We start from the raw sequence: 19,420 nt of genomic DNA on the forward strand, positions 1-19,420 counted from the left end.
GAAGGACACACAAATATGCATGCATACAAAAGTACACATACACCCCTACACAACTGCATGGTTTTTTTTTTTAAATCTTTCAAGATTATTTTTAAAATGTACTAAGATAGAAATATGTAATGTTAAGACTTATCCAACAGAACAACTTAAACATGTGCAGTTATTGTATGTCAATCATACCTCAATGCACCTATTAAAGAAAATACAATTATAATCACTATTACAATCTTATACTTAAAAATGTATACATAAACATATTGAAAGAGTTTGTGCTAGGGCTGGAGCTGAGTTTTAGTCATATATGTCATGTGGAATTATGTAGCTGGGGAAGGAGAAAGCAGAGAATGGAAAAGAACAGAAGCCAAATTGCAAGGAAATATGGTGGAAAAAATTTCTGAGTCAGACTCAAAAACAGAGCCAAAGGTCAAGGGGAAATAGTGTTCCTGGATAAATGTAGTAACTCGTTTGAACACTTGGTGACCCCGCTACTCTGGACCCAGCTATGCATCCTGGGGAGGACTGGGGAAGGAAGAATGGCCACAGGTAAATCTGACAGGACCTTGTAACGCACTGGGGAATGAGCAAACCTTCTGGGAATTCCCTCTAGGAGAACCGTAGTCTAAGGGGGGGGGGGGGGTGGGTAGCGGCCTCCTCATTTTAAGGCAGAGTCCCAAGCAAACCTGGCAACATGAAGACTGAAGTCATCATAAGTTGTTGAAATGGAAAAGGATCGATGCCCATTTAGTGGTAAGGGAGAGCATAGGCCTCAAGCAGCAGGGGCCAGCAGCAACTAGCCCTGATCTCCCAGTGCATGTGTGGAAGTCATAACCCACAGACATAAGAAATAGTTCATGGGTTGAGGGCCCTAGTTATAAGTGGGAACAGTGAAAGGAGGGCACTTGGGCATTTGCTTGAATGGGATCTCATCTGCACTCAGAGACTGGCAAGGCTGATGAGTTTCAGTTTATAACTGTGTGAAAGCCACTACCTCTGTATATATGTCATGGGCCAAAACTCCAAGACGAAAATGAACTATGTTACCATACCATACCATGTGAAATTTGTATGATTTTATAGACTTAAAAATGTTAGGCCTCCATGAATTTAAGCCTTGAAACATCTTCACTTACCTTTAGATCTAGAGGTTTTTGATAGAAGAAACCACTTTCTACCTAACTGTACTTTTAAAAAGGTTCATACCAAATCTAAAGAAACTGTGCCTAAATGTCCTTTCATTCCACTAAATGGCATAAGCCAGACCAAACTTCCATATTCTCTGCTTACACAGCTCATACTATTTCATCTATAGCAAGACTCTGTAAATAATATCTGATAATGAGATTTCAAGATCATAGAGGACAGCCGGGTAACATGTTGGTTCCCACCACAGGGCTAGGGCTATTACTTTACACATGGTAGGTATGTGTTAAATAAATGAATAAATGAAAACAGTGATCATTTTGCAAGATTCTTAATTCAAGTGAAGGATCATGTTAATTATAAAAATGTAAGCGGGCAAGAGAGTTAAGAAGTCTGGAGGAGAATTATATGGAGAACTTAAAGACAAATACTAAAAGACCGTAAGACGGATCAAATTTTGTGAGCCAGGGATACAAGTTTTGCTTTCTCATATAGCGTAATAGAGGACATAGAAACCGAACAGATTTAACGGTTAAGACTGAGCTTCCTGCCAAAACCTAAGTTCCTAATCTTTCGAGGCTCTCCCATCTTCACTGATTTCATTCTTTTGATGTATAAACAAAGCTCATTGACCTGCCAGTCAAATAAATCCTAATGGCAAAATTGGCTCCGTTTGACTTTGGTTTTATACATTTGAAATGTGTTTCCATCTAAAAGGACAGACTCCAATCTAACTGGCACAGTCAAAATTACTTCAAATAAGAATTACTGTGATTCACAGGAAGCACTAAAAGTTAAATTGCGAAATGGATCAGAAAGTAGGGGTCTTGGGGCGCCTGGGTGGCTCAGTGGGTTAAGCCGCTGCCTTCAGCTCAGGTCATGATCTCAGGGTCCTGGGATCGAGTCCCGCATCGGGCTCTCTGCTCAGCAGGGAGCAGCCTGCTTCCTCCTCCTCTCTCTCTCTCTCTGCCTGCCTCTCTGCCTACTTGTGATCTCTCTCTGTCAAATAAATAAATAAAATCTTTAAAAAAAAAAAAAAGAAAAGAAAGTAGGGGTCTTGGCTTCAGAAAAGAGTAAAAAGCTACCTGCAGAATCAAAGATTGTGTATTCTTGGCAGAGGACTTAAGAAAAAAAAAAAAAAAAAAAAAAACCTGTCATTGTGAGTGGTCTTATGAGTGTGTCAAACTGAAGATCATGTACTGAGTTAAAATTAGGTCTCATAGGGGTGCCTGCGTGGCTCAGTGGGTTAAGCCTCTGCCTTCGGATCAGGTCATGATCTCAGGGTCCTGGGATCGAGCCCTACATCAGGCTCTCTGCTCAGCAGTGAGCCTGCTTCCCCCTCTCTCTGCCTGCCTCTCTGCCTACTTGTAATCTCTCTCTCTCTCTCTGTCAAATAAATAAATAAAATCTAAAAAAAAAAATAAGTCTCACAGAATCAAGACTAGAGACGTGCCATGGAAACTAAAGACACTTGCTGTTTGAAAATAGAAGGCCGTGGAAGTGATGAGAAGTTAAAGAGGAAGTAAGTCTCCAGGTAGAGCATGGAACAGGTATAAGCAGGGAGGCAAAGCCAACTCCTACCCTTGCTCTAAGTTGTATAAAATGGTCTGTGCTTTTGCTTTTTTTTAAGATTTTATTTATTCATTTGACAGAGAGAAATCACAAGTAGTCGGAGAGGCAGGCAGAGAGAGAGAGAGGGAAGCAGGCTCCCTACTGCGCAGAGTGCCCAATGCGGGACTCGATCCCAGGACCCTGAGATCATGACCCGAGCCGAAGGCAGCGGCCTAACCCACTGAGCCACCCAGGCACCCCCCTGTGCTTTTGCTTTTTCCAGTCTCCACTTTAGATCCCTGAAACCACGCTGTAATTAATTCACACCTTTGGGTTCTTTGAAATTTCCTCATATTCTTTGAATTCTTTGACAGTTTAGGGATCAGTTATCACATTTCACATTTCACTTTAGCATACCTATTTACAAAACTGCCACCTGCTAGCACATTTTCATAAATGTGTACTTTAAAAAGAACATGCCAAGATTTTGTCTGTTAACATTGATTTTGATGAAAAAAACAATTTGACCATGATACAACACAAGTAGTTGGCCCTTTATGACAGGCGGCTACTTTCCAAAGCTTAATACTAAAAAGCATATATTAAAATAATTGCCTATTTATTAATCAAAAAATAGACAATAATGTTGGCATATTCTTTTCCGTTTATTAATGAGCTTGCCTTCTTAGCAATATTAGAAATGTTTTATAAAAAAGCAATTCATGTTACTTTTCTGGTCTTTTCATGACATATGAGCAAATAAACTATTTACAATAAAAAATAAATAAATAAATAAATAAATAATGTGGGATTGCTTTTTCCTCCTTGAAAAATACAGTCATTTCTATCTATTATCTCTAACTGAAACATCAAAGTTTTCCAGAGACAGCAGAGTCACAAATAACAAATACCTGGCTTGATCCATCATATAACACATTTCTTTTAAAAAAAAGGAAAAAAAAAGAAAGCAACAGCAACAAAAGACAAAGTTCAAAAACATCCTGAAGTACATGCGAACAATATTTTCCGTTTGTTGAGCTTTTCCATGTTCTAAGAGATAAATTTCCTAACTTCTCCTTTTCTCTGGCTCATCTTAATAATTAGATGTTAGTTTAATAATTGTGTTTATTCATTAATGGAAGAAGCATTTACTGACTACCAGCTATGTATCAGGCCCTATTTTGGGGACTGTGAGTAAAGTAAATGAGACATGGTCACTGTCCTCAAGGATGTCCAACAGGAAAAATAAAAATAGAAAATATTAGGAGGACACCAGGGAATTTCATGGAATGGGCACTCCGATCTCTCAAATGACTCAAAACTGAAAACAGAAAGAGAAAATGAACTAAAGCAATCTCTCTATTACCTTCTCTCTCTCTCTCTCTCTCTCTCTGTCTCTCTCTAATTTATTCATGCCTCAGTGTCTTGGTCTCTCCTTTCTGTTTTCTAGGAATAGCTGTTAATTGGTTTTTTCTAGGCTCATTAGAAAATTGCTTCCCCAAGTGAACATGAATTCCTAGTCCATGTGCTCATCAAAGACCTTCTAGAATCTTCGTACCCTGAATACAGCTCTCGAGGAGAAAATCTAATCAATCCAGTTAGGGTCAGGTGGCTCTCCATATACTAGGAGGCAGGGTGACCCCCAGAGGGAAGTCAGCTCCAAGCCAACTCCATGGCAAACTCCAAGAACAACTGATTGCTCTGCATATCTGCCACACATGAAAACAAATGAGGACAGCTAATCCTAGTAGACCTAGAACAGAAGTATGAATAAAATGCATAGATGAACTGATGGTTCCAGGGACCTGAGGAACACTGAATTATTCTAGTTTTGTTTACTTGTTTTGTTTTTAAGTCGGAAATGTCTAGACATCATGCAACTCAACAGGTGTCGGGAGACACGTAGGTAAGTCAAATGCAATGGATTCTGAGCTTTACTCAGTCTTGTCATAGATTTACTGGGTAACATTTGAGGAGTCATTGGTTATTGCGCTGCAAATTGTCCAGGAGTAACATAGAATTTCACATTTCCTACCCTTTCTAAGGTCTAGGATGAAGAAGGTAAAACTCTTCAGAAATTCAATTTAGTAATTATTTTTAGGAACTATTTGCCAGGTACAGGACTAAACACTTGTGATGTAAACATGTAAGATTTCGGAGATCCAGTATTTAAGTGAGAAGGTGAAGTATTCACACGTCACTAAATTTAAGCCATATCCTGATACATACAAAAGAAAGCGTTTTGTAAGAGAGACAGCAGAGGCAGGTTGAAGGGCAACTGGAAGCTTGAACACTGAAGTGCTTGAATTTCATTATGTAAATTTCCAAAGATTTTCAGCAAATCAATTCTGCATTTTGGAAAGAGAAATGTGATGATAGTATAGAGTGGGTCAGAGACAGGAGAGGAGGAAGCACAAAGAGATTGCATAGGAGACATTGTGAGGAAAGATCAAAAGAGCTTGTAACTAAAGAGAGTAGCAATGCACACAGAAAGTACATTAAGGCTAAGGACAGGATTGATAAAGTGTGGTGGCAGGGAGGCCTGTGGTAGCCCTGAGGATGGGAAGCAGAGTCCTCTAGTTTAGGTGGGTGTCCATGGGGGAATGAGATAAACAAAGAGCCAAATTGGAAGCTACAGAGAGGTCAGAGAGAACTCAAGGAAAAATTCATCAGAGCCTCCTCCCTGAAACACTCCAGCCTAGAGTTGGAAAGAAAAGAGTAGAGAGGTCTCGCTCCATCCCTTGGCAATTCTCAGAACGTGGCCCGTGGGTGTCTCAAGACGCTTTTGATGGTAGGTCGGTCAAAAATATGTTCATACTAATACTGAGTCATTATTTGCATTTTTCATTGTGTTCACCTCTGCCTTATGGTGGAACAACAATGATCAGTAAGAGTAATCATTGCATTCTTCACGCTGGACACTCACAGAGGAAACATGAAAGGGAGGGGACAAGGGGAGCAATAGAGAGAAAGGAAAGAGGAAGTACGGGAGAAGAGGACAGAGGAGGAGGGGGGAGCAAGGGAGAGAAGAAACCAGGAAGGAGGAAAGAAAGAGAGAGAGAAGGAGGGAGGGAGGGAGGATAGAGAGAGCTAGTTTCACCTAAGAATGTCCCTGACATGGCACCTGGGTGGCTCAGTCAGTTAAGCATGGTCATGATCTCAGGGTTGTGAGATTGAGCCCCTCATTGGGGTCCATGAGTGCTCGGAGCCTGCTTGGGATTCTGGCTCTCCTTCTCCCTCTGCCCTGACCCCAGCCTCTCCCGCTTGTGCTTTCATGCACTTGCTCTCTCTCTGTAAAAATCTCTGAAGAAGAAGAAGAAGAAGAAGAAGAAGAAGAAGAAGAAGAAGAAGAAGAAGAAGAAAGAAGGAGGAAGAGGAGGAGGAGGAGAAGAAAGAATGTCCTTGACAAAACAGTAAAAATTAGCTACCTTCATTAAATCTCAACTCTTGACTACATGTCTTTTAACTATTTTGCATGCATAAACCTGGTAATACACATAGAGCACTTGTGTTGCACACTGAAGTAAGATGGTTGTCTGAAGGATCTGTAAAATGACCTAGCCACATTTTTCATGGAACACCAGTTTTACTTGAAAGAACAACTGATAGACAAACTATTATTATTTAGATTTGGGTATTGGATAGACATTTATTAAAAATGAACGAAGTGGGCCTTTCATTTCTCATAGAACAACTGACAGCATGTGCTGCCAATGATAAAATTCAAGCTTTCAAATGAAAATTAAATTTTGGAAAATGTGTATGTGCCAGCATGAGTTTGACAGTTCCCCAATAGGTAAAGACTTTTCTTTTCTTTTTTTTTTTTTTTTAAAGATTTTATTTATTTATTTAACAGAGAGAGATCACAAGTAGGCAGAGAGGCAGGCAGAGAGAGAGAGGAGGAAGCAGGCTTCCTGCTGAGCAGAGAGCCTGATGCGGGGCTCCATCCCAGGACCCTGAGATCATGACCTGAGCCGAAGGCAGCGGCTTAACCCACTGAGCCACCCAGGCGCCCCGGTAAAGACTTTTCTGATGAAAGAGTTGACGATATGATTTTTTTGGTATTGTGTACTGAAATGTGTCAATAATTAGAAAATCTGCATAACCCAGTGAACCAATGTTTTCCAAATGACCAATATATGATGGGACAAAACTTTGCATGGGTAAAATATCTATTCAAAGTGCTCAATTGACCAAAGTATTTTAATGCACAACTTGTTGGAGAAGGTCAACAGGAGGATGTGATTGCTGGTTGACCTTAAGTTGGACCCAGATAATTGGAGGCTCCTTATCCCCTCACCTGTCCTCGAAATATAGGCTCTACCTACTGTTCCCACACTCGGAGCCAGTTCAGGGACAGAGCTTTGAGAAAGTACTGTGTTACTGAGACTGTCTGAACTGTATGTATGACTGAACCCTGCCTGTTAAGGGCTCTCCACAAACTTGAGAGTCTGGTAGCTGGGTTGAAATTCACTCATCTTGTAGCCACACCAAACAAACCTAGCATGTAAGTTCCCTTGCTTACTAAAACTGCAACCCCCTAATCGAAAGAGGTCTGCCTCTTTCTCTTATCTCTCCTTGCCTTCCATGTATGGAGGCCACTTTCAGATTTCAACCCCAGGAACTCCTCAGGTTACAAATCAACACTAGGGTAGGAAAGTTTATTGATGTGGTTTCAGATTCCACATTGGAACTAGTCTTGAAGAAACTACCACTTTTTGAGTTTGGGGGCAGTATCAGGAATATCCACAATTATGTCCTGTTTTTAACTACATCTGTGTGATGCCAGATTAATTCCAAATTAATATTTCACTGAAACTACCTATCACAACAGATTAGATGCAGGAGCAGATATAAAAAATCAAGTTTTTTAAAGTTAGACATTAAAAAGATTGGCAAAATTGTAAGACAATGCCATTCTTCTCATGATTTTCTTTCTTTAGGGAAATAGAGCTATTCTTTGTAAAATACATTATTTATGTTAACTCCTAAAAGCCTTATTGTTGAATTAATATATAAATATTAGAAAATGTATCTATTTTAGTTTCTTACATGATAAACAGGGGTAGAAATAATCCACATAAACAAAACTTCTTTGGGATCCTCCATATTTTTTCCTGCTTTAATAAGGTATAATTGACAATTACAATTTGTATATATATAAGGTATATATCATTAGATTTTGATATACATATACATTGTGATCTGATTATCAAAATCAAGATAATTAACATATCCATCACTTCATACAGTTATCATTTTTTGTTTTTGTTGTGAGAACACTTAAGACCTCTCTTAGCAAATGTCAAATATACAACACAACATTATTAACTATAGTCACCATGCTGTACACTAAACATCCAGGATTTATTCATCTTATAACTAAAAGTTTGGGCCCTTTGACCAACAGCTCCCCATTTTCCTCACCTTCGGCACCCAGTAGCCACCATTCTAGTGTCTGTACTATGAGTTGGCTTTTTTAGATCCCACATGTAAGTGAGATCACACAGTATTTGTCTCTGCCTGGCTTATTTCACTTAGCATCATGTCCTCCAGGTTCATCCATGTCATTGCAAATGGCAAGACTCCCTTCTTTTATATGACTGAATAATATTCCATCACCTTGGTCCTTACACACAGAGCTGAGTGACCATGGTGCCCGAACATGGTCACTGAGGAAGTTCCTCATCAAGGGCAGTGTGACAGGGGCACCATCTAACTGGTGTTATGACCAGGAGCTGCGAGGACCTAGTAACAAGAGCCAGAATGCCCTTCAGAAGTCTGAGGGGATAGTCCACTGCCCCTCCCCCAGCCATGGACCACTTCAGCCAGTACCTGTGTGAGCAGACCAGCCTGAAGATACCCTGGCTCCCAGTCTCTCCAAAGTTTATCTCTCACATCCACAAGTCCTGGAATTCAGGCATCATTATGCTGATGTTTTTTCTCTCATTGGCCCCCTCCAAGACCCAGGAGTACTCCAAGGAGAGCTGGGGATACCTGAAGGGGCAAACCAAGGGAGGAGGCCACCTGCCCCAGTCACGAACAGAGGCAGAGGCGCCATAGACCTGGAGACTGCACACTGGGACAGCTCCCAGCCTTGTTGGCCCAATAAAGGGCTTCAGAAACGTTAGAAAATATATACAGTATTTCACCATTCTTTTTATCCATTCATCTGAGAGCTTCTCAATAATTTTAAGTGTAAAGGGCCCCTTGAGACCAAAGAGTTTTAAAAGCCCTGCCTTAATCTTATTTCCTCAGAATGTGGTGTCCAGCACAGTTACACCTAGGCAGAATAACTCCTAGGAAGAGTAAGGAATGAGTTCTCAAAACTATTTTGCTTCGAGAACCGTTTATGCTTTTAAAATTAATGTGGGGCAGGAGTTGAATCTTTTTCTTGAACTTTAAAATTTTTGCCTGCTCTGGAAAAATACAGCCTCTGATTTATTCTATACCTCATGCCAGCATAATGTTCACTTGTCCAGTTGGGAGCACAAAAGCAAAAAAAGGGTGCATTTTCCTCTCCAGCACCCAGAGACAAAGCACAGATTCCTGTCTCACATGAAGGGAACTATACTGCCTCCCAAACAAGGGTACGTTCCAAACACTTACTCACATTTCAGTGAGTCAGAAGGAAACAGACAGATATTCATCTCCCTGAAACCTGGCTGACTTCCTCCTGCAAGAAGTCTGTGAGAGGCAAGGTTGGTGTCAGAGTTAGTGAACAGCCAACTAAGAGCTCTCAGGTAATGTCTGGAGTCTTAGTAAGCAGTGAGAACCATGAACAGGTCAGGAAAAAAAAAAATGCCTTCAAGTGTTTGTCAGGATTAGTAAGTAGAATTAGTAAGTGACAGATAAGAAAACAGGAAAGAACCAGGAGCGATATATTTTGAATTCAAAGGTATGGAGTTTATAGCCATGATGAAAAGCAGTAACACCTGATGAATACCAATTTAGTGCTTTAAGATTCCAGCTCCGGCTATGGTAAAGGAGAGCCTTTGATTTTTACCAACTAATTAGTCCTTCTGCCCTGAACCACTTCACTTCTGAGTGGCGGTATCCCATATTACTCCATTAGTGGTCATACTAGCTGCTCCATGAGGATTTGGGATGGTCATAATAATAATGATTAGTCTAATAATTCCTTAAGTTTAATTTATTAAGACATTTGATCATTTCACAAAAGTGGTCACTGGAAGAATTCTCATTTCAACAATGTGCTGGGAATTTGTGGGTGAGCTTTTGGAGGAAAAATCAGATTTAAAGAAAAGTTAATATCCTAAGAAAAACCACAGATATGGCTACAGAACGTCCTTTTTCCAGATCTGAGACTAAAATAATGGAATAAAATGATCATGGTGTATTACAGACAAAGGAAGAGTCACAGGTTCCTATATGGGTTCTCACTCGTCTCTGTGTCTTGAAGTAAATCGCTTCAACTTAGTAATCAAATCAGCTGCTTATTATCTTGGAGGAAAGGAATGAATGAGGATTTATCACACACACACACACACACACACACAGTTCTCTTGCAACAGGTCTTGCTTAAATATAACTCGGATAATCATAACTTGTGAGCAGATCTTCTTTCCCGTTGAGTTAGTTCCTAACCTGGTCATTCTGCACTTATTTTTGTTCGTTTCTCCACCCACTTGAGAAAAGCAGAGAAAGCCACGCACCGCACCACCCATAAAAGCGTGGCTTTGGACGCCCCCCGCCCCCCCCCCTTGCTTCCCACCTCTGCCTGGAGCCTGGAGCCGCAAAGGGCAGCAGAAGGGCCAAGGTTCTCTGGGGGGCCGGGGGCTGCGCGCGGGTGGCAGGCCGTCAGGGGCGGGGTAGTGGCAGGCCGGTTCCCGCCCGTCGGATGTGTGGGGCCAGTCCGGTGCGGGGTTGGGAAAAGGGCCAAGCGCGCGGACTGGAGCGCGGGGGCCTCCTGGATCCCCCGGGCCAGGGCGGGACCGCGCGGGGAAGTTTAGGTGCGGTTTGCAGGGGTGTGGTGGAGCGCAGGTGCCCGCGGGGCCGCAGGGACTGGCCTAGGTGGGGCGGGGCCGGGCCGGGCAGATCCGGTGTTTGCAGCCGCCGCCGCCGCGGAGGGGCGGGTTGGGGCGGGCCTTGGAGTCCCAAAAGCTGCCAGGCAACTTTTCCCTGCCCTCAGCCCGGAGGGCGAGAGAAGCTCTCGGGACAGCTTCTGGAGTGCGCGTTCCGGAGTCCCTCTGCAAACCGAGAGCAGCTACTGTCCCCCGGCAGGGTCAGAATGCGGCCAGCACGGACAGGGGGCGCGCCGTTGCGGCTGCTGTTAGTGCTCAGTCAAGGTAAGCGAGGAGTTCGCTCTCCATCAGCGGCCGCGGGGGAACCTGCCCGGGTCCCCCGGGGAAGAGGAAGGAGTTTTGCGGGACGGAGGCGCAGGCAGCGCGCCCCTCTGCTCGGATTCCATTTGGATCCAGGCTCCACCCGGAGCTGGATAAAGAGAGACTCCCCATTCCCTCTCTCCCCCGCCTGATGTCCCCATAAGGCATGTCTCACCCTGTTTGTGAAGCACCCTTCAAAGTCAGCTCCCCGCGCGCTTTGGTTTTAGACACACGCGCACGCACTCAAATGCACAGAGGGAGTGGAGACTAAGGGGTGTCCTGAAGATGGAGAGTTCTGCAGACCGGCTTCAACAGCAGGTGCCGCCGGGGACGCGCCCCACAGGGTTCTTGGGTCCCGGGAAAGCGGTTCTGGGAGGCAGCATGCACTAGCTCGGCGCTATGCCTGGTGGCTTTGCAGGAGACTGGGAGCCCGAAATGTTTGTTTTTCAAACCGAGGGTGTGAATTATGCTCCCACGTCTTCAGGCTGTAGCACGGTTGTTTCTAACCCAGCGCTTCTTAAGTACTTGGCAGAGGGGAATTCTTCCTTCCCTTCTGCCTTCCTCTAATTGTTGTAAAGTTTCTGTTCAACTTAATATAAACTTAGGCCAGGAAAAGTTCTTTTTACTTTCTTGATCTTAGCGGCTGCCAACAAGAGAATTAACTAAATCCGGAGCGCCAAGGGCAGGGCGGTGAGAGTGAGCCCACCCACCGCCTTTTGCACCAAGCTGAGCGACCCTATCCATCTAGTATACCTTCTCCAGACCTTTCCAGAGCCTCCTGTGTGCTTACTGTAAGGACTGTAGTTTACTAGGAGGAAGCAGGTCACTTGTATTTTGTAGTTTGAAAAACTATCAAAACAAAAGAATGGTCTCTGGTTTTCAAGTGTTTTTACAAAGAATATGAATATTTCCTAATACATACAAATATTTCTTATCCTCCTTTGAGGCATTTAGCCAGGGTATTCTTTATTATGGAAAAAACTTAATCCAGATAACTCTGTAGCATTTTCTTCCAGTCAGAGAGAATAGACGGGGAGTACCACTATCCCCCACCCACAGCAGAAACCAGGCATCGTTAGGTTTTCTGTCTAACTCTTTGTCGGGTGCTTTGTGGATATTGTGTGTTGGTACCCAAAGAGTGTTCTGAGGGACCATCTACCCTAATCTAGTGGTTTCAGGTCACGTTGGATTCACACTGAATAGCAGTCCCTGGAACACCACAAAACCTTCCCAAGAACTAACAGACGTTTAAATCCAAGCTCCTCATCTCTCTTTAATTACCCATTATTAACAGAAGCTATGGAAACATAACATCATTTTCTTATCTTTGAGGCTTGTTTTTTAAAGAGCAGTGAGAAATACTTCAGTGGAATGTGTTGCTGCAAGGCTTGAAGTCAGGGATAGAGATTTCTAACCTGGAGGTAATTAATAAGGACAAAGCAGGCAGAGGTGATTAAATATGACATCTGTACAGATGATTTTTTAACATTTATTCCTTTCTTCTCTTCCAGTTATTTGCATACTCAAGAAACAGGTTTTCTTTTAATTCCAGATGATCATAAGCAGGCTTGATCATCTGTGAGATCAATCCAGGTTTCTAGGGAAACAACATCCTTTTTTGATACCGTGAATATCCCAAATTAACATGAATAATTAAATCTCTAGGTCAGTGATAGCTGACATTTTTTGATATTATCCTAGGTATGTAAAACTTCTGAGTATTCATCATTACTATACACGTGCTTTTATAGATGTTTGTAAACTATATACATGTACAGCTGTGTAAGGTAAATACATACCAACAATGAGAATGTAAAAAGCATGTGTGTATGTATGTGTGTTTATATATCTCACATCCTCTCCAGCAAACATGGCAACCACTGTAGAAACTTAAAACCCACAAATTTCATTTTAACACTTAGAGTCAAATTTGCTTTCTGTAAACCTTCTCATGGGTATTTAAGGAAAAGCAATGCTCAATGTTTAGTTTCCTATTTATCACCTTGCATTGATCACTCCTTTGTTTAAGTGCTTGCAGTCATTGAAATGGTAACTGGCAGATGAAGGATGGAAGAGAAAGGCCATAAGGGGCCCAGATCATTCATAATCTAGGACCTATTCATAATAGGTCCATAGGGGAAAGGAAAATGTACTTTTTTAAATTATTTTTTTAAGATTTTATGTATTTATTTGACAGAGAGAGAGAGAGAGTGAGATCACAGGTAGGCAGAGAGGCAGGCAAAGGGGGAGGGAGAAGCAGGCCCCCTGCTGAGCAGAGAGCCTGGTGCGGGGCTCCATCCCAGGACCTTGAGATCATGACCTGAGCCAAAGGTCAGGTTAAGGTTAAGCTGAGGCTTAACCCACTGAGCCACCCAGGTGCCCAGGAAAGTGTAATTTTAAAGTGCACAGTGACACTTTCTCCATTGTGCTGCCAGACCACAGATAATCCTTATCTTCTCACCCTGTCTCCGGGACCCTACCCCAGAGTCACCCCCTCTTTGCAAAATACCTTCAGAACCTCTCCCTCATTCCCCTCAAGCTGTAAGTATTCTAATTTCTCTCAGAACAAGTAAATTCTTCTTTTAATATGTCATTTGGGAGCTCTGTCCTCCTGAAACACACACTACCTCTGTCTTGTCTTCTCCATGTTTTTCTCCTGTTTTCCCAGAAGCTCTTCCTTCCTCTGTGTCACAGGCTCATCTGTTTGGCCCAGTCCTTGGTGTTCAGACTTCCATCCTGGAGCCTTGTCTTCGCTCTCCCAGTTCTTCCTGGGCCAGTTCCCCACTTGAGTCAGGATCCGCAGCCGGACTCTTGTTCTGGTTCCGGATCAGTCTTTCCATCTGCCCGCATCTCCACCCAGATGTCAAACAAGCATGGACTCAATGGGTCCTCAACCGAAGTCAACACCTGCCCTCCAGACTTCTCTCCTGTATTGTCTACTCTTGTAAACCGGCAGCAGCATTCACATGCATGAAACCCAGGGATCTTCTCCCTTGATTCAACCTCAAGCCCATCTCCAAGTTCTGTCCGCCCTCTCCTCCTTATACAACTTCTGCCACCGCCCAATTCAGGCCCTTTCCTTCACTGTGTCTGGACAAATGTAAACTGGTTTTCCTGTTTTCATCTCTTATCCCTCTGACCCATTCTTCTCGTGGTCACCAGCGTTATCTTTCTAAACACTTACTTGTATCCAGTCAACCCCTGGTTCAAACGTGTGGTAGCTCCCCTGTCGGAGTAAAGTCCAGATTTCTTGGCCTGGCCTAAAAAGTCCTCTGCCCTCTGGCTGCAGGCTGGCCTGCCAGTTCCAGCTTTTCTCTGCTGCCCTCCTCATGCACACACGTAATACTAGTACACACGGCGCACAGGCACGGACAGGACACCCATGCCCCGAGCGTTATAGACACACCTATACACACCTGTGTCTGACTGCACATGATTAGACCATATTTTATGTTATTTTCCAGACTATTGCATTTGCCTTCACTGCCTAGATGCCTTTTCCGTTTTCCTTTTATCCCTTTGCAACTCACCATTGTCCCAAGACAACCCCAAGCAGAATTATACAGTAGGGAAGGTTTTTCTTTTATGACTAAAAGGGAAGTTCAAGGTCATCTCTCATTTCTGGCACTGACCCTACACTGCCTCTACCTTCTTATCCTTAGCACCCCATAGCCGCAAATCACCATCTGACAGAGTAACTCCCCAACCCCATGGCTCTCCAGCTATCCCGGCCCAACTACAACTATGCTTTGCTCTCTTAAGCCCTGGCTCGTGAGCCTCTGTTTGGTTTAAATTCATGCACTGGGGCTCAGGATCAGTATTTAAGAATAATTATTCATACGTTTCTGACGTACAGCCAGATATCAAAGTAATTGCTTAAATATTAGGGCTGTACCTCATCTTTCCTAACAGATTAAAATTCCAGCATTGCCTGTACCACCTTGTTGTGAGACGACCACCAAGACAGGTAGGTTTCAACACCAAGAGTCAGTGAACGCGTCAGTTCAAATGAATTCCCCTCTGCAGTGGGTGATGACTGTTCCTGTCTCAATGTGCTAATAGCCGTGGGCCTTGTAAAAGGGAGAAGCCTGTAAGTGTAAAGAGATGAGCTTCTGATCATGGAATTTTAGACATTCAGCAAAATAAAGATACACATTCAAGGCAGTATGTCAAAAATAAAGTATTTCAGGAAGAATGGGGAAAAACATTGGGGACCAAAAAATGTCATCCTGATGTCATGTGAATGTTCCCACTGAGGTCAAAGCTTTGGTCTGGGGGCACCTGGGTGCTCAGTGGGTTAAAGCCTCTGCCTTCAGCTCAGGTCATGATCCCAGGGTCCTGGGATCGAGCTCCACATCGGACTCTCTGCTGGGTGGGCAGCCTGCTTCCCCCGCTCTGCCTGCTTCTCTACCTACTTGTGATCTCTTGTCTGTCACATAAATAAATAAAATCTTTGAGAGGAAAAAAAAAAAAAAAAAAAAGCTTTGGTCGGGACCATCAGCCTTGATTAGCTTGGGATGTTACTGACCTGTTCAGCACAGCATAAAAGAGAAAGAACCACAGAAGGCGGTCATTGTAAACGGCAAGTCAAAGATAGGAGGGGTTTTGTAGGTGTTTTGTTTTGTTGTTGCTGTTTTCATTTGTGATGGTGACTAATGATTTACTTGAGCACACAGAAGAATGTCTCTCCAAAGAGAAGACTCTTAATACCACGAACCCTGAAATAACAAGAGATTCTGTATGAGAACATGGTTCCTGTGATGCCCTTCAGATGACCCATAGGTGCTTTGTTCATCTGGCTGTGGTGAATTCCATAAAACTAGCATTTGAACATATTTTTATGCGTGACTGTTTCATGGGAGGCAGTGTGCTCGGACCAGCCAGAGGAAACTTGAAACGTGGTCCAGAGAGTTTACGGTCTATTTGGAAACAAGTCCAAACCTGAGGGAAGGACACTGTCTCAGCCCCTGAGAGGGACCTAACCCATTTCAGGCCCTGCCATCCTTCCTCCTGACAGAAGTGCGGTTACGAGACTGTCTCCTACCCAGTGCAGCTAGGAGAGCGGGGGACTTCAAGGGGGATTGCACTGGCCCATTCCTGGGTCTCATGCTTCTCTCCAGTGTCTGCTTTAGACATGGCCATGTGACTGCAATGAGATAAGGAGGCAGATACACTTGGAGACATTTGGGAAAGAATTTTTCATTCTTAGGAGAGACACTGGTTAAGAAACATACTGTCAGGTCTAGTGAAGTTTGGGACAGCTGCAGCCATCTGACAGCCATGACATTGGCTAGCTTGAGGGTAAAGCCAGTACTGGCCCAGGGGAAAGACAGAAAGCAGGTCCTTGATACTGTCTTTGAGTTTCTGAATTATTGAAGTTCAGAGCCATCCTGTTGTGCCTAAAAAAATGTCCATATAATTTAAAACTTGGTTATGTTGTTTTCATCATATTGTCTTGTTGTCTATGCTTGTAACAGAAATATGTAACATAAATTTCTATAATGTAATAGATACCATTTGGTTACATATAATTAATTGCTAAATGGGTGGTACAGAACTTAAGGTTGAGTTCAGAGGATGGTTTAGAAATGTCACTGTGCTGCATTTAAGTGTCAAGCCTCCTGACAAGCCTTTATGGAGAAAGGAAAGAATCTTTACAATTCACATCTACTGTGAAGGATCTCAGAGGTCAGAGAACCCCAGTTCTTGCCCTTTAAAATGGCTGTTGGTGATAATAATATAAGACAAAGAGTAACATAACCAGGAATGGGACCCAAGTCTCCTAATTCCTAGACCAGATGTTTTAGATGCTTGCATCGGGAAGGAGAAGGTCGTTATATCCAGAACACACTGTTCAAGGTTTTCATAGAGGGTGAAAGGTTGAGAAGGTGAGAGTTAGTCGGCACCTGGCCCTAAATGGCCTTGTAAACTGTGGTAAGCATGGATTTTTGAGGACAACAGGAAGGTTTTGAAAGGTCTTAAGCAGGGGAGTGACATATCAGATTGGCTTCTTAGGTAGATCACTCTGGAGGCAGGGAGGGGGCCAGACTGAAGGCTCCAAAAGCACTTAGGAAAACTGGTTCTAGTCTTGGTTGTAGGTTCGCACACAATCGGGAGATGATGGTGCTAAAACAGTAGCAGCAGAGAAAGATCACAGAAGACAGATTTGAAAAGTCATTAGGGAGAATGGACAGGATTTGATGAAGGATTTACTACGGTGGCAGCAAGTGAGGGAGAAGACAAGACTGAGGCCTAGGTTTTGGCTGTAGACAACTCAATGAGCTACTGACTGCTACTGCTGAGACGGGGAGGCAAGGAAAAAAGGCAACTCAGATGAAAAAGATAATCAGTTCACCTTGATGCATTGAGACATCCAGGTGCACATGTCTAGTAGGTAGATAGTTATATACAGAGCGGGATTAGAAGTAGGAGAGAGAACAACAGGAGACAGAGATTTAGGAGTCAGAGGCAATTAGAGTCATTGAAAACGTGCCATTGAAGAGTGAGGCAGAGACCAGAAGACAGCTTTGGCCGCCACAGGAGGGATTACCTGAGAGATTCAGGTGAGGAAAGGGAGACACCAGGGTGACAGGAGCAGATGGAGCAGTAAGCAGAGAGAAGATGGCAGGAAGTAGGGCGCCACACAAATATTTTGAGAGGGAAGAGTTGGTCAGTAGGATCAGCTTCTTCACGGAAGTCAAACATGTCGGACAGCGTTGACGAGGGCCTTCTCCACGGGGTGAAAAGCAGAAGAAGCCGGAGTGGAGTGGGCTGAGGAGTCAGTCACTGTGAGGAAATGCAGGCAGAATCCGGAAGTTAGGTAGTAAAAGAGGAGAGGGCGTGGCAGAGGGACAGGATGGGGGAGACTTGTATAAACAAACCTACAAACATGCATAAAAATTATTGTAATGAGATTTTTTTTTTACCTCTATTACTTATGTTATTACATGGTCTACTTGTGATTTTTGAGAACTGCACTGAGGTATCTGTATGTATGGCAGGAGTCCCTAATGGGGTAGAGACGGCAGCACAGGAGGAGTGCTGATGTCCATGGCAAAGGGGTCCTCGTAGAGAACGTGGTGGGGGGTGGGGGACAAGAAAAATAGGACTGCCAGAGTAGCAGCTCTGACAACAGCTTTGAAGCTACAGATGACCATAGGAAGGAAGGCAGAGTGGGTTCTGGGGTCTGAAATGGAGAAGACATGAGCTGAAGAGACAAAGATAAAGTTGATGACTTTGAGGAGCACAGAGGGAGATAGCCCCGCCATGGGAGTGGGCACCCCCCACCCTCCAGTGTGGCCGCTTAAATTGATGAGGAAGCCTTTGTAAATATTTCTCTTTCAGAACAGACTTACCACGCTAAAATAGCTGTAATTAATAAACTTTGCATTGTTTTGGGGGTGTGTCATATATAACAGGGTTCAAATTCTGGTTGCAGAATTAATATCTGTGCTTTAGTCAGATTTCCTAAAAAACAAAGTTTTTTTTTTAGAACTATAGGTAAGTTTCTCCAGTTAGGCTTTTAGTTCTTTATTTCTATCCTGTTTAATAAAATTTTCAAAGTCATCTTTTCAGAAGTCATAGTCCCATAGAACCCAGAGAATTAGAGTTGGCTTTGAAAGGTTCTATTAGTGAAATGTTAAAGCCTTTTATTCTGTGTGACTCAGTGGTGTTTTCAAAGTGCTTTGAAACATTTTCATTTCATCATAAGAATTAGAAAAGAAATCAACATCTATTTCTTAATTTTGTTAACGTTATAATTAGTTCAAAGGGCTTACATTCAAGTATTTTTTTTTCTAGTCTGTTCCTGCTGACACTTGTACATATAAAATTACGTTTACTAACCAGTATAAACTTGAACTGCATATTTTGCTAATGTTTTCAGGTACTGGGACTGTTAATAGTTTTCAAATATATTGTTCTTCCTTTGAAAGAGTTGTCCGTTGTGTTGTCCAAACAGTTCACGGCAACTGTGCAATTTTATCAGTGGAGGTTCCCGCGTTATTATTCTGCATTCTGAAAGATTAAGTACAGTTCTTCCTTTTAGTAGTTGAAAGTGACTAGAGACAGTTTTTACTACAGAAGCCATACATAACTCCTGATCACTGAAAGGCTTTCTGTATAAAAATGAGGTTAATGTTTAAACAGAGCCATGGAAATAAAGCAGTGATGGACACTGTATTGTCAGCGCAAGAGAGGATTTCATTGTGTTTTGAAAAGCATGAGCAAAGCTCTAGCGCCCATGGATGCCTTGAACATTGGCAGTTGTCATTCCCTCTCATTCATTTGAAGGTGGCCTTTGTTTGTCTTTGTGCACGCCTGATCTCATTCCCATGGATACTGTGTAAAAATGCAGACTGAATGCAAGCTGGCTTCTGGTCAGC

General features: G+C 43.0%; 1 protein-coding gene and 1 pseudogene across 1 annotated transcript in view; both read left to right on the plus strand.

Annotated features, from left to right (window-relative positions):
* The first annotated feature begins 2,594 nt into the window (after positions 1-2,594).
* Positions 2,595-8,754, plus strand: LOC131831120 (MICOS complex subunit MIC13-like; annotated as a pseudogene).
* A 1,711-nt stretch (positions 8,755-10,465) lies between these two features.
* Positions 10,466-19,420, plus strand: part of ITGA2 (integrin subunit alpha 2) — a 107,766-nt gene continuing 98,811 nt past the window's right edge. The window contains exon 1 of the mRNA XM_059173950.1: positions 10,466-11,000. Coding sequence (XP_059029933.1) covers positions 10,553-11,000 — 448 coding nt within the window. The 5' untranslated portion in view covers positions 10,466-10,552. The remainder of the gene's footprint in view (positions 11,001-19,420) is intronic.

The sequence above is a fragment of the Mustela lutreola genome, chromosome 5 (genome assembly GCF_030435805.1).
Source record: "Mustela lutreola isolate mMusLut2 chromosome 5, mMusLut2.pri, whole genome shotgun sequence".
Classification (NCBI taxonomy): Eukaryota; Metazoa; Chordata; class Mammalia; order Carnivora; family Mustelidae; genus Mustela; species Mustela lutreola.